This window comes from Octopus sinensis, linkage group LG2 (genome assembly GCF_006345805.1).
Source record: "Octopus sinensis linkage group LG2, ASM634580v1, whole genome shotgun sequence".
Taxonomy (NCBI): domain Eukaryota; kingdom Metazoa; phylum Mollusca; class Cephalopoda; order Octopoda; family Octopodidae; genus Octopus; species Octopus sinensis.
Genome location: NC_042998.1, coordinates 58,292,025 through 58,306,880, shown reverse-complemented (window position 1 = coordinate 58,306,880; position 14,856 = coordinate 58,292,025). Strand labels below are relative to the sequence as shown.

At 33.8% G+C, this 14,856-nt stretch overlaps 1 protein-coding gene across 5 annotated transcripts in view; it reads right to left on the bottom strand.

Annotated features, from left to right (window-relative positions):
• Positions 1-14,856, bottom strand: part of LOC115224721 (1-phosphatidylinositol 4,5-bisphosphate phosphodiesterase epsilon-1) — a 1,072,053-nt gene that overhangs the window by 357,435 nt on the left and 699,762 nt on the right. For 4 of the 5 annotated variants that reach the window (XM_036513495.1, XM_036513498.1, XM_036513507.1 and 1 more), the window contains exon 11: positions 569-652. The exons of the other annotated variant lie outside the window; for it this stretch is intronic. In XM_036513495.1, the coding sequence (XP_036369388.1) occupies positions 569-652 (84 nt within the window). The remainder of the gene's footprint in view (positions 1-568; positions 653-14,856) is intronic. 5 annotated transcript variants of the gene reach the window in all.

The window sequence follows — 14,856 nt, the reverse complement described above, 5'->3', positions numbered from 1 at the left end:
AAACTAATATATACTATACTGGACATAAAAGACATGGATCCTACAAATCTAATTATAAAATTAAAACAGTTGAATATGATGAAATTTTGAAATTAAAATATGTACTGTATCACATCTGTATTATGCCTTTTTGTTTCCAAAAGTTTAGGTAACTTACACACTTTTGTATCATGGATCGAAGGTGAGATCTGTTTGTGCTTTTTTTTTATCAAATGTTTAAATTTTTATAATTTATCTGCATGAGTAAATAATATAGCTGTTATTCTACTCGTCAAGAATGTAAGGACTGCGTATACTAATTACTTAGTTGTGAGTTACATAGTTTTAGAAAGGACACGGGAACAGGATCAAGTGTAGCTAAAGAACTTAAACCGAGAATTGAAGCTGGATCGTGGACTCTGAAACGCCAGAAGTTTAACATCAACTGAGTACAAGAGCGCAATGTATAAAAACTGATATTTTCAAAATAAGCACTGAAAATATAATATTGAGGATTAAATTTCATTAATGGCGCATATATTTCTAGCTAACCGCTTGACAGCAAAAGGATGTATATAACTGTACATACCTTTGTGTCATTCTGTCTAGCTACAGCATCTGTGACAATTAGACAACATACAGGATCCTTACAACATGAGCCCTGATTCGTTTCCTGTGAAAAAGAGTAGGGCATAAGAGTCTTTTGACGTGATTAGAAACCAATCGGCTCGCAGGCTTATGTTCGCTCTACTACTACGAATAAGCAGGTCTCCAAGATCAAAGATGATCTTGAATGCAAGAAAAAACAGAAATGTGTTTGTATTTTTTTTTGGTATATTTTTGTTTTTGTCATTTTAAGTTTGGATATTTTGTTTTCTTGATTAATTCAAATTTTCGTTTCACCTTTAAAAATATTCAACAGCAATATTACATTTCCGTAAAATATATAAAAATTACCAATCGTTGTTACATGAATCTTGTTATTAAATGCTGATATTAATAATTCACTATCTAAATTAATTCGATTTTTCTGAATGTAGGTCAATATTGATTTGACAACAATTATATATATTTCGTTGTATCTCGGAAGGAAAATTATGCCAATAATAAGCACGCGTAAGGTTTCTATTTCACTTCCTTTTGCTGTTATTGGCCCATTCTTTAATCATTCAACCAATTAGTTCATTGATTTTTAGATTAGCCTTTCAATCAATCAACTAGGTTTGTCAAAGTCAGAGAGTATGTCATTGACGAGGTCGTGGATGGAAACAAAAGGACTTTGAAAATTCTGGTTGATTGATTGATAATCAAACAGAAGATGTATTAATTGGTTAAATGGTTAACCAATTGACTAATAGTAATATTAATGGTGAACTAGAAGCAGTGTGTGTTTAATATTGGCATTATGACTCTCCCGAGGTACAAAAATAATCTGTTTCAACATACGACTTCACATCAAGTATCTCGCAAACCAAATACATTATATATTCATTATATACATATCACTAGGTTCAACCAGTGGGCTGTGGCCTAGCTATAAAAGAAGTTGCATTTAAAAATCGAAGCTCAGTGTCTGTAGATTAGTCTTCGGTTACCTTTAATTATGAAAATGACAGAAAACTACTACATTAATTCATATTTGTTTTTGTTAAGATTAGCTCCGATTCAAAGAACAAGTATAAAACGAATAATGAATAGATTAAAAATTCTTAATCTACATACTAAATAACCTAAACTTGAATTTATTATTTTTTTAAAATTCAATTTCGTGTACTAACAAAAGCCAGAACTCCATTTCTATCGGATTTTAGGCAACATGAAATTCAATTCATATCTCATCTAAGATAATTTTGCTATTTTATTAGAGCAATGCATTTTGTTTTTGTTTCTGAATTACCAAATTATATTTATAAATGTATGTGCATACATACATACATACATATACACACGCACGCACGCACACACACATATCCACGCATACACACGAAATCACTGCTTATTTTCAAAGTATGCTGAAAAATCACTGGTTTTAGTAATGACATATTTATATTAAAACGCGCATACATTATTTGTAATTGGAAATTCAGAACCAAAACAAAAGTGCAATGCTTTGTCAACAAATAAGTAAATATACATATGTGCGTGTGTGCATGAATGTATGCGTGTGTATGTATATTTATTTATGTGTGTGTATATATGAATATATATTTGTGTTTAAATGATATAAGTTCAAGCAGTATGTATGTATTATATATTATATACAAGTTTAAACCATATTTATATATATATGAATTATATTATGTTTATAGTCGACTTCCAAAAGGTCAGAAATCAGTCAGTGGTGCCCTCTCTAGGGAAACACATACAGTTATACTACAAGCGTGAAATCCGCCGGATTAAAAGCTTTAGTTGAACAAAGACTTTTTAAATATATCCTTACTCAAGGAAAAATACAGTAGGGTTGGTTTGGTATCCAGCGTAAGTGTACAGATTTTTCACGTGGTTTTTAATCAACAGTAATTATTAGATCACCGAGTATAATTATTTTAAGTTCACAAGTGGTAAAATATTGGACATGTCCTTCTTGAATTATGATGTGTCCAAAATTACCTTTATTTATAAAAAGGCGCAGTCACTTTTGAGCAGAAAAGTCTTGAATATAGATTTAGTTACACACCAAACACGAAAAATCAATATCAAACACAAGACCAAGAAATCTAAAGATACATGCTCATTCAGGAACCTTTATACGTGTCCACTAGACAAATGCTGCAACGAAGAAGCAATAATTTATAAGGCAGAGGCCATTGTAATATAACCCGATCTAATAGAAATACATGAACGTTACATAGATGCAGCAGAAGGAAATATATGCAAGGAGTTTATGATCAATGTCACTCTTTTAAACATGAAGATAACTGAACAATACCATATTAGTCCACAACACTTTATAACTAAAACAAAAAGGTCTTAGACTACAAATCTTGGAAAGATCTCTAGAATCTATCAAACTGGAAGTAAACGATGCTACCACGTGCACAATGCCAAAGAGGAAAATCCTCAAAAGTCCTTCGACAAAATCTCCATTTAAATACTTGATACATAGGGGCTCGGGAAATGCAAAGACCTATTACACAAACGGAAAACACCACTTTCCCCTAGCTTGAATTACTTATATGCACAAACTTTTGTTGATGTTTAAAACTCAGTATACCTTTGCTGTCTCTTCCTCAACATTCTTTCGTCCATCATTCAGTAACAATATTTTGTTTTCCCTTCTTCAGCACATCTACGTGTAACTCAACTCTAATTATTCCTTCTATTAACGGAGTTTAATCTCTCGTAGTCACATTCGTCTGTTCTAAACAGTTACATAATTTTTCATTGAAATCCAATAACATATTTAAGGGAAGTAATTTGTATTTTACCCGAGAGCGGGGGAGATATTTGCTTTGACGCAGAGTAAAGCTTAGTATTTTTCAAAATATTTCTCGTATTATTCTTTACTGTGTGGAAAGAAGAAGGAAACTATGAAATTAATGGAAGCCCACTCATTAACCACGTATTGATTTATAATTACGTGATTGTAAATATTTGTAGTTGATTGTGTCGTGACAGTTTCATTATTTACGCTGGTGAACCGTAAGTTATCGTTTTAATTCTAGATGTAATAAGTGTAGGTTTCCATCAGCATGAAACGTTGGGTTCCAGAAAATTAATATAAATTCAAACAAATAGAGTGCGCGCTCGTGAGTGCATTTGTGCGTATATTGTGCAAAATGAATATATATATATATATATATTATATATATATATATATATATATGTAGGCGCAGGAGTGGCTGTGTGGTAAGTAGCTTGTTTACCAACCACATGGTTCCGGGTTCAGTCCTACTACGTAGCACCTTGAGCAAGTGTCTTCTACCATAGCCTCGGGCCGACCAAAGCCTTGTGAGTGGATTTGGAAACTGAAAGAAGCCCATCGTATATATGTATATATGTGTATGTTTGTGTGTCTGTGTTTGTCCCCCTAGCATTGCTTGACAACCGATGCTGGTGTGTTTATGTCCCCGTCACTTAGCGGTTCGGCAAAAGAGACCGATAGAATAAGTTCTGGGCTTACAAAGAGTTGCCCGATTAAAGGCGGTGCTCCAGCATGGCCGCAGTCAAAATGACTGAAACAAGTAAAAAGAGAAAAAGAGAGAGAAAGAGAATATATATATATATATATATATATATATATATATATATATGTATCGATCCGGTAATAGATTATGATTGATCTGCCACTATATAGAATACAGTATAGCAAAAATTTACACATGCATATATCACATGTATCATGTACATGTTGTTGAGGCAGCATGTCGATGTTGCTATGTAGGAAATAGATGTTGATTACCCAACCAATAAAACAAATAAACTATTGATTTTAGAACACGCATACACCAGAACGAATAAACTACTTTTAACGTATACGGTCAAATTATAAATTCCGTTTTTGTTCAAATCTGAATTACAAAATGTACGCTTTTGAGTTTAAAAATCACATTCAAATGAAATTTGTTCTTTTCTATGATTATTACGTTGAAATTTTAGGCAGTTCCCTTGACTTTCACAAGAACGAAAATACTTTCAAGTATCTTACTTCCTCTACTCTGCAGAGTCAGATTTTACTTTCTTACAAATAATCCTCACCAATCAGGAAATTCGTAAGTCTCGATATTTCGCTAAAATCTTAGTCTTCGAATGTTTCCAACATATTTGTCTATGTTGAAACATTGCTCCTGTTGAAGTCGGTTTGTGGTCGTACGATATTATATCGTATAGCTATCTATTTGTTTGTCTGATAGTCCTCAACCTTACACCTCAAGTGATAGGCTATGTCCGTTTGAGAACAAATTAACCGATATTGTTTCCTAGCCTGAAAATATAGTGTGTGTTAATTCCACTGTAATCAAATTCTACTTTCATTGCTGGCCATAATGTATAGTGTAGTTTCGTTTTGGTATTGGAACATGAGAATTCAGAACATTTTTATGAAGCTCATTAACGGTTTCTCCATTTACTCTTTGTTGCAGGAGAGGTGGATGTTGATACAATAGTTGCATTCCCCTTTCAATCTGAGACAATCCGTTACAGAGACGCCAGCGCCCAGTAGTTTTCTAGCTGGTTTTCTCTTGTTGAGTATAGAAGTCGCGCAAAATACTGTTTGTATACTGTAATTGGTCCCATGATTCCGAAGGTTTTATGCTCAATTTTAGGTTGCTCGGTTTCGTCACATCTGGTCATCTGATAGACATATTCTCTGTGAATAGATGGAGTCTAAATCGAGAGAGATATCCATTTCTGTCTCCTTTCAGAACTTGATACCAACATAGTTCAAGAGTGTTGGATGTTCTAATTCAAACTCTGTTTCATTGTAGAAAGCAATGAAGATGTCGTGGATTTATGCAACTTCTCTTGAGTGGGCTAGTACAAAGCACCATCCATAAATCTCGAGTAAAATGTGTTAGTGATGTGCCACTCAGAATGCAGTGCTCGGCGTTTTATACCACAATCACTAGACATCCACTACTAAAGTACACAATACATAATTATGCACACCACTAGGTATATATATTAAAATATATACGTAATTCTTATACAAATATAATATGTATACATATATATACATATATGTGTGAGTGCATGCGTGCTTGTGAGAATGCATGAGTACTCCCTATTACTTGCTCAGTATATATGTACATAAAAATATATATTCACGTTTACCGTGTACATCCGGTGTCTTTGCCTGTAGTAAGAAGCAACTAAAAGGATGAATATGAAGAAGGGCATCCGGCTATGAAGCACTGCTTCAAAAATTCCTGTCCAACTCATGTCAGTATAGAAAAGCAGACATAATATCCATAATGATAATATATACACAGCATAAAGTAAATATACAGGTGTGTGTATGTGTGTGTGTATGTCTGTAATATGTATATATTTATAATATTTATTTTCCTTTCAAACACACACACACACACACACACACATTTATGTACCCATACGTGATTGTGCGTGGCTAAGAATTTCCCCTTGCAAATATCAGCTTCCGGATTGCATTCAGCTGCGCAGCACCTATTACACCTGTTTTCTAAAATAGACTAGGATTGAGTGGAATTCAGCAGACCGAATCGAAGCTATGCAGGAGCCCGGGGTAATGGAATTGTGCCGAAAGACGAGACATGGAAGAACAAGAATTCTCCTCCTCACTGGCATGTTTGTCACGACTGGAGTCGAGATTACATTAAAAGACATGCATGCTTGCTCGAGGTGCCATGCTCTGGAATCTGACTCAGAATTACATCGTCATGAAAAGAACGGTTTAACCATACAGCTATAGCGATTTAGAAGCCTTTTCTATTGACGAATAATAAATTTGACATGGATGTAATATAGTAGCAATAATAAAACCGGACGTGGAATTTATATAGTGGTTAGATGTCAATGTTATCGGTTGCATTCAAATAAATAATGGTTCCTATACAAACATATTTAAACTGCTCATCAATAATATGATACAATAGAAATATAATTCAAACGTTCTTCTGTAGCTGAAATTATGTGCAGAATCTGAGAGCTTTCTTTATATCTGAGCGTTTTAATAACTCTACAATAGAAATTTAAAGGAGATACAGCGAAGAAACACGAGACCCTGTTTTAAGAAATGGATAAATTTTGTAATAACTTGCTGACTTCAGAACACATCATGTGTACAAACTGGAGAACCAGAATCAACAGAAGCCGATCACTCAGTTATAAATGTTTCTGTTTTACAAAAATCAAACAATTGAATATATCACTTGTGCAAGATGAGTATATATCGATTGGATTATCGATTAAGTGATTGATTTGCTATTGCATTGAAAACAATATAGCAGAAATATAATGGGTAACCGAATACGAAATCTTTTATTTTCTTTCAAAATGCAACTTTATCTGCATTTATTGAAATATTTCCTTTTATTTGATGACGACAAATAAGTAGGTATAAATTCTAAGGATAACACGATAAACAGATAAATATATTTTATATGAAATATATATAATTTTCAAAATCTATTTTGTATGCAAGATATGAAATAATTATTAAGTCTGAAAAGCCTCTGTAACATAAACGTTTTTGGAAATCTTAAAAAAATATCTAATCCAAGTATATAAATAGCTTGAAGGGAAAAGATCTGCATTAAGAAACAATTTACACTTTAACAGAATGAAACCAATTATCAACGAATAAAAATACGCCATGAGAGACTCGCTGAGTATTGATTTAGAATTTCTTTTCAAAAGATAAAGTTTTGAATTTGTGATACAATTGAAGATAATTAATATTTGGTAAATGTTGGAAAAAGGAAAGTTTTTCAAAAGAAGGAAAAAGCATTCCGGTTGTATAAACTCATTAAAAGTAAAAGATAAACAGAAACATTTTCTATATCAAAGGCTGTGGAAAATGTAACATGAAGTAGGAATGATGTGATTTTGCAAGAGTGAAACGTTTTAGTGGTAGCTCTTCGTAAGATTTTCAATGTAAATCTCTCATATAAATATTTTAAATGATCAAGAGACGAGAAACATGGGTATAAAAGACAGTTTATAAAATTATCAAAAGAATTTATAAAATACATCATACAGTTCTCTTTTTAATGTTATCTGGGTACAGAAACCACTTAAGTGCTATTACTTGACATTGATTTCCTGATGTAGAAATCCATATAGTAAACTAACAAATTTATGAGTCGGTTAGTTTTAAAAGCCATTTTTACCCGTTCTTATAATCTAAATTATATCAAAACTTCCGTCATGCAGTCGTATGACTGACGACACAGTTTAGTGCCCCAGCTACCTTGCATTAACATCTTACATTAGACTGGAAAGAAAATTATTTTCTCTTTAGACGGTTTTCAAGTAGAGCTTAAGACCCTTCAGGCGGTCAGTTGATTTGTTAGAAATTGTAAGCAATTCTTCCATAAAGCACATTCCTACTGCGATAGAAAAACATTAGACATGTTGGGTAATGAAGAACGCAGTATGTATGAATGGGTGGTCATAGTCGGATCGTATTAATCATATGTCTGTTTGATCAAGGCTGAAGAAGGAGAAATTAAGACGAAAGGAAAGAATTTACTTTAGACTTGAAAGAATTCAAATCATAAGAAAGAAGAAACTGAAATGGAAGAGAGTTCTGAAATCTGGCATTTCGAGAGAAAAAGCTGTGACCATAGAAATACTTCCTTGTTCGTAGAAGCGCATTTGGATGAAACTGTGTTTCGAATCAGGCGAGATGACACAAAATGATCTAGAAGTAAGAAAGAGGAAGTTTATCAAAGCACTTCCCCGGAAAGAATAAGATACGTCGATGTGACAAAGGTTATAGAGTTGAAGCAAGAGAGGGACCAATAAAATTAGAGTCCCGCTTCTGAACCCGTTTGAGGAGATCCAAGTGACAAGATAATGCACCTCCCCAAATATGACTACAATATCACATGCAAAGACGAATTGTGGACTTGTAAAGATACAAAATAGCCCCAGATGTGAAGTAGTCACTTGACCTATCTAGTGATACAACCTTACGTGAAGCAGACCAACTGACTGTATGTAAGAGCCCCAAGAAAGACAAAGTGAGAAAGTAAGACCAAGGAGTTTGAAGGAAGATTTCTCCTCTTGTGGTTTGTCTGCCTTACTTTGTGATACCTAAGACCTATAACTCATGAAAATAGAAGGAAGATAGGAATCCCGCTTCCTACTGAAAGTTATGAATTTGGTACTGCAAATCTACCTCAAAGCCTGCAAATCTACCTCAAAGTTAGCAGCAAATTCCAACCATTACAGAGAGAGAGAGAGAGAGAGAGAGAGGAGAGAGAGAGAGAGAGAGAGAGAGAGTGCCAGAACAACCGAAATAAAGAGTAGCATCCTCAGCATAAACATTGACAACTTGAAAAACCTTGACAAGAAGATCGTTGATGTAACGGAGAAATAGAGTTGAACCAAAAATAGAGCTTGAGGAACATGGGCATTGATAGAATACTCATACGAATAACGCCACCCAAAGTCACACCCACACAACGACCAGAAATTCATGATCTGATAAGGTTAACGATGTTTCCACATACACAACAGGCAGAGGGCTCATAGAGAAAAGCAGCATGCCAAGCCCTATCAAGTCACCCTCTCCTGATTTTTCCATAAATCGGTAGATGCGTTCAGTAATAACAGTCAGAAGAAGGAGAGCCATGAACACCATACTGAACATCAACAAGGAATATCAAACTTTCAAGAAGCTCAAACAACCTGTTGTTGACGAACTTTCAAAGATCATTAAGTTATGTCTCATTTCAAATAGATTAGGATTAGGGCTAAGAAATTAGGATTGAGAGATTAGGAGTAAGTTGGAATTCCATTTTCTTAAATAAATGTGATTCAATTTTTATATCTTTTTCAAGATAAGCATTCTTTTGCTGAAAAACCTCAACACTTTAATCATCTTCCGGCTGGGAAACTTAACGGTACATATGTGTTTTAACTGGCCAACATGACTTTACCACGATGTAATTGTGTACACAAGCACACATACACAAGCATCCATGTATATACGTGTGTGTGTATGTGCTATGTCGCACGTTCGGATGACCTCTACTCGACTCTGCTCTACTGCTACTCCACTGTGCTAGTCTACTCCTTTTATATCTACGTAATGGGCTAGTCTACTTCATCGTCTGGGGGCGTCAACACAACAGTATGTATATATGTGTGTAACGCTGACGAAGGCTTTAAATTCGGCTTTTACAAACAGTATTGAAAGTGAAAAACATACATTGCGAGCTAATTGGAATAAGCTGCCGGGGTCTGATGTCGAGAGACCCGAAACTAGTAAAGCCACAAAAATATTGCTGATGATGCATCCCAGAGAATCCATGAGATGCATTTGGAAAAAAGCCGTTTAATTTAGGTGGGTTAAGTTAGATAATTGACGATGAAGAAGCTTGATAGACGATAGAAGACTGAACTGGGTAAAAAGGCGGAAATGACAATAACGACTAAGGGGGTCGAAAGAAGAAGTTAGTGAATCAAATTAGAAATGGTTTAAATAAATGTGTCCGTATGCGGCCAATAAGAGGCAGTGTAAGTAATTTTTGTCCTTAAAATATTGTAATTTAAATATGTAATTTAAATTTGTATAACTAAATTATCCTAAATATTGTAATTTAAATTTGTATAACTAAATTATACTAAATATTGTAATTTAAATTTGTATAACTATTTTGCCTTTTGTTTGCTTTGCAAGATTCTTGATGTGAATTCGTGCGTTGAAACATATTTTATTGTATCACGGAAGGGTCAATATACCAGTAATACGCACACATACTGCTTCTTTTTCACTCAGTTAACTATTTAACCACTTAACTAATCGTTCGGTCAATCAATAACGTCCTTTCATAGCCGTTCACGACAGACATGGAGCAGTAACGGCATGATATTGATGACGTCATTGGCATACTGACCATTCATAAATACAGCAAAACTATATATCTATCTATAATAAATCAGTATATCTATAATTAACAATTCAATATTCAATAACAAAATGCTTTGTTATTGAATATCGTATAACCAACTGTGTTTTTTGCTTAAGTTTAAACTTAATACCTAGGTATAATAATATGTATTTACTATGTTCTTTAAACCATAAGTGTATATGTTGTCATTCGGCAGTATTGGTAGTTGTGTATGCAGGGTCTTTTTAGGGCATTTAACAACGTTGATGAACAAAACTAATTACTGAGGTTCAAAATATTTTATACTCTATAGTGAAATGAGTGAAACAATTGGTCGATTAAGTGTGCTCTAAGCTAGGCTGTCGTTTGTTTAAGCCCACTTAAAACATTTTACGTACAAGCAAATGCAGATATAAACCTTATGTATACGTGCATTTCATTTTGAAATATCTAAGAGCTTAAGAGTCACTGAACTTATAAGAAAATCTAGCTATGGGAAGCTAGCGATAACTAGCTGCCGAAGCAATAGAAACAAACATACAATGCGAAATTCTTATAGGCATGTGTAGGATAACAATTCCCCTTCAATGATGCAACTAGTAACAGCGGCTATAATTTTGCAACAGTCACACATTTAGAGTTTTTCCATAAACAAAAGCCTAACTTTCGTTTGAACTTAGACATAAAACACATGGCAATAAGGTATACAGAGCAGTTAAATTGTTATTCAGAAACAAATTTGGATTTCATAGTTTAACGACATAAAAATTACTTATCTCCAATACATACCTAATCCGCAATAGACGCGCGCGCGTGCACTCAAACGCTCTCACAAACTCACATACACAATATCCAGCTTTCCTGTGTTTTTAATTCAGTGTCTTCCTATTTGAATTCTCTTTCATCTTCGAACTACATACCTACATTAGCCTTCTTACAAATTATTTAACTACTCCCGTCTCAAATAATCTCTCTGTTTATATCTATCTATCTATCTACCTATCTACACACATACACATCATACTTATCTACCTATCTACACACATACACATCATACTTATGTATACATACATAACTATATATATATATATAATATATATATATATATATATAATATATATATATATATATATATATATATATATATATATATATATATATATATATATATATGTAGGTCCGGGTTGAGTCGGGGTAACCACAGTAAATAAGGTACTCAATACATAGCAGAGTAAATTAATTTATTTTATAGAAGGAGCTTCTACAGGACTAGTACTGTTTCATTCAAATGAAATCATCAGGAAGCTTCCTGATGATTTCATTTGAATGAAACAGTACTAGTCCTGTAGAAGCTCCTTCTATAAAATAAATATATATATATAATATATATATAATATATATATATATATATATAATATATATATATATATATATATATATATTATATATATATATATATGTAGGTCCCGGGTTGAGTCGGGGTAACCACAGTAAATAAGGTACTCAATACATAGCAGAGTAAATTAATTTATTTTATAGAAGGAGCTTCTACAGGACTAGTACTGTTTCATTCAAATGAAATCATCAGGAAGCTTCCTGATGATTTCATTTGAATGAAACAGTACTAGTCCTGTAGAAGCTCCTTCTATAAAATAAATATATATATATATATATATATATATATATATATATATATTGGCCTGCTCGCTTAGCCAGCGGGGTGGCGTCGTTCGAAGGCTAAAACAATGCGAACGCATTGTGACCAGCGATGTGTAGCAACATCTGATGGTCTGGTCAGTCACGTGATCACGCGATCATATATATATACAAACATACACACATATACATACACTGATATATTGGACATGCACACATGCATACACGCGCGCGCACACACACACACACACATTCACACATGCTAACAAATTACACTAAGCTGACCAAATCCTGACTTCTAGTTCACTGAATAAGCAATATTTTTACCGCATGATTCTCCACTGTCGAATTTATCAATAAAACTATCGCTTTATCATTCCATCTCTTCATAAATATAATATTAAAATGTCTTTATTGATATAATATTAAAATAAGACGAATTTCAAAACTGGTTATTTTCTGTGGTATGAAAATTTGTCAGTACAATGTTCGTGGGATTGATGTTTATTTGGCTTGAGGAATGCGGAAAAATACTGGGAGTGAGAAAAACAGGGCTAAATGGATTGATTTGGCTGGGAAGGAAATCAGAAAACAAGACGGGATTAGAAGATGAGAAGATAAGGTTTCGCCTTCGCTAATCATGTGATTGAAATTATTGTAATTTCGTATCTTCCTAAGAAGACTTTATTCTTTTTTACATTTTTACATGTTTCAGTCATTAGACTGTGGTCATGCTTGGCCACCGCCTTGACGAATTTTTAGTCGAATAAATCTATCCCGGTACTTTTTTTGTTAAGCCAGGTATTTATCCTATCGGTCTCTTTTGTCGAACCGGTAAGTTTTATGGGGACGTAAACACATCAGCACCGGTTATCAAGCGGTGGGCGGGGGACGAACACAGACTCAGATACGCACACATACGATGGGCTTCTTTCAGTTTTCGTCAACCATATCCACCCACAAAGCCTTGGTTGGCCCAGAGCTATTGTAAAAAAAAACACCTATCCAAGATCCAACGCAGAGGGACTGAACACAGAACCATGTGATTGGGAATTAAGCTTCTTACCTCACAGCCAAACATGCGCCTTGAAGACCAGGATGAAGATCGAGAAAATATTATATATATATATGCATACACAAATATATATAAACATGCATGTGTGTGTGTTTTATATGGAAGTTTCGCTTCAAGCTGGGTTATCCAGGGCTGCCGTGAGCAGCCCAGCCAAGGTAAAGTTCTCAAAAAAACTACCAACTTTTGGAGTAATAAACATATCTATCCACTTTATCCAATGTATTGAGTTCAATCGCAGATAACGTTTGCACTACGTACAATATATGTTTAATACACTTACCAAATCTTACAATATATATACATAAGTATTCCCGTGTTATCAAAAAACGACAGTATTTTAAAAGAAATAAGGTAAAACTGGTATTTCATAAATACATCATCCTAACATGCATTCCATGAACTTGTAGAAAAGAGATTATTACATTTTTTATTGAAGGTATTAAATATGAAGGAAAGATTTATGCAAAGTGTTCTAAACTTTTGCTGGGGTTAAAAACTTATGTAACTTTTCAAGATTTCTCCAATTTTTATTTTAATAAATCAAAGATGAGCTTATGCTGTCAAAAATGACAGCGATTCACATGTATATTAAAAAGTTATTCAGTTACAATAATCCTTAGTCATATCACGGTTCATCTATCGCGAACTCAGCACATCGAGGTTCACCTATCGCGCACTCAGTACGTCGCGGATTTTTCTGTCTGATATATGTAAATTTATATCGTGGACTCCTCAGTATATTGCGGGTTTCTACGGTCGATATGTATTTATATTTTTTTATATTTTAATTATTTCTGTGGGAAAATAAGCATTTTCAAGCCTAAAATTTAATAAATTAATAAATAAAACTATATTACAGTACTGCACTGTATAACATTAATTTAAATATACTAAAAGAAAATACGTAATGTACCATAGATGAATAAACAAAGAATCGTACATACTGTATGGAAAACGAAACTCGAAGTGTAAGTGTGTGGTGTTGTTTTGCATTTATAATGAAATAAATATATACAAATTATAAAAATGATAGAAAATATATACAGTACAGTACTGTTTCTACTTCGCAGATTTTCACATATCGCGGGAGGTTTTGGAACGGGATACCCGCGAGGGATTATTGTATTCATATTCACGTCTTCTAAAGAATGCATAAACAGTCTATAGAGCTTTCTGCCAATAATGTAGTTACATTATTTCTTATATGAGTGAGATCGCTCACGAAATCTCTTGGGAATGTTCGTCCCTAAAGGAAATTGAACGCCTGGCCTTCTTCGCTAATTCTATCACTAAACTACACGATAGAAAACTGTAAAATGAATATGAATTAATAAGTTTGCGGGACAGAAAGCACACGCACACACACGCACAGAGGTCGACAAATTCAAGTATTTGGGCATCGTTGTTGTGATATGTGACCAAAGAGCGGCGGACTTCAGACTTGACATAGAAAAATCCCTCTGATGTCATTTAACACAATATGGAGATACTACGTCTTCTCAAAGGCATCATACTAGTTATAAATTTTAGCAATAGGCCAGCAATTTCAGGGTAGAGACAAATCGATAAAAAAGACCTCCAAAAAGACAAAAGGCAAAGTCAGCCTCG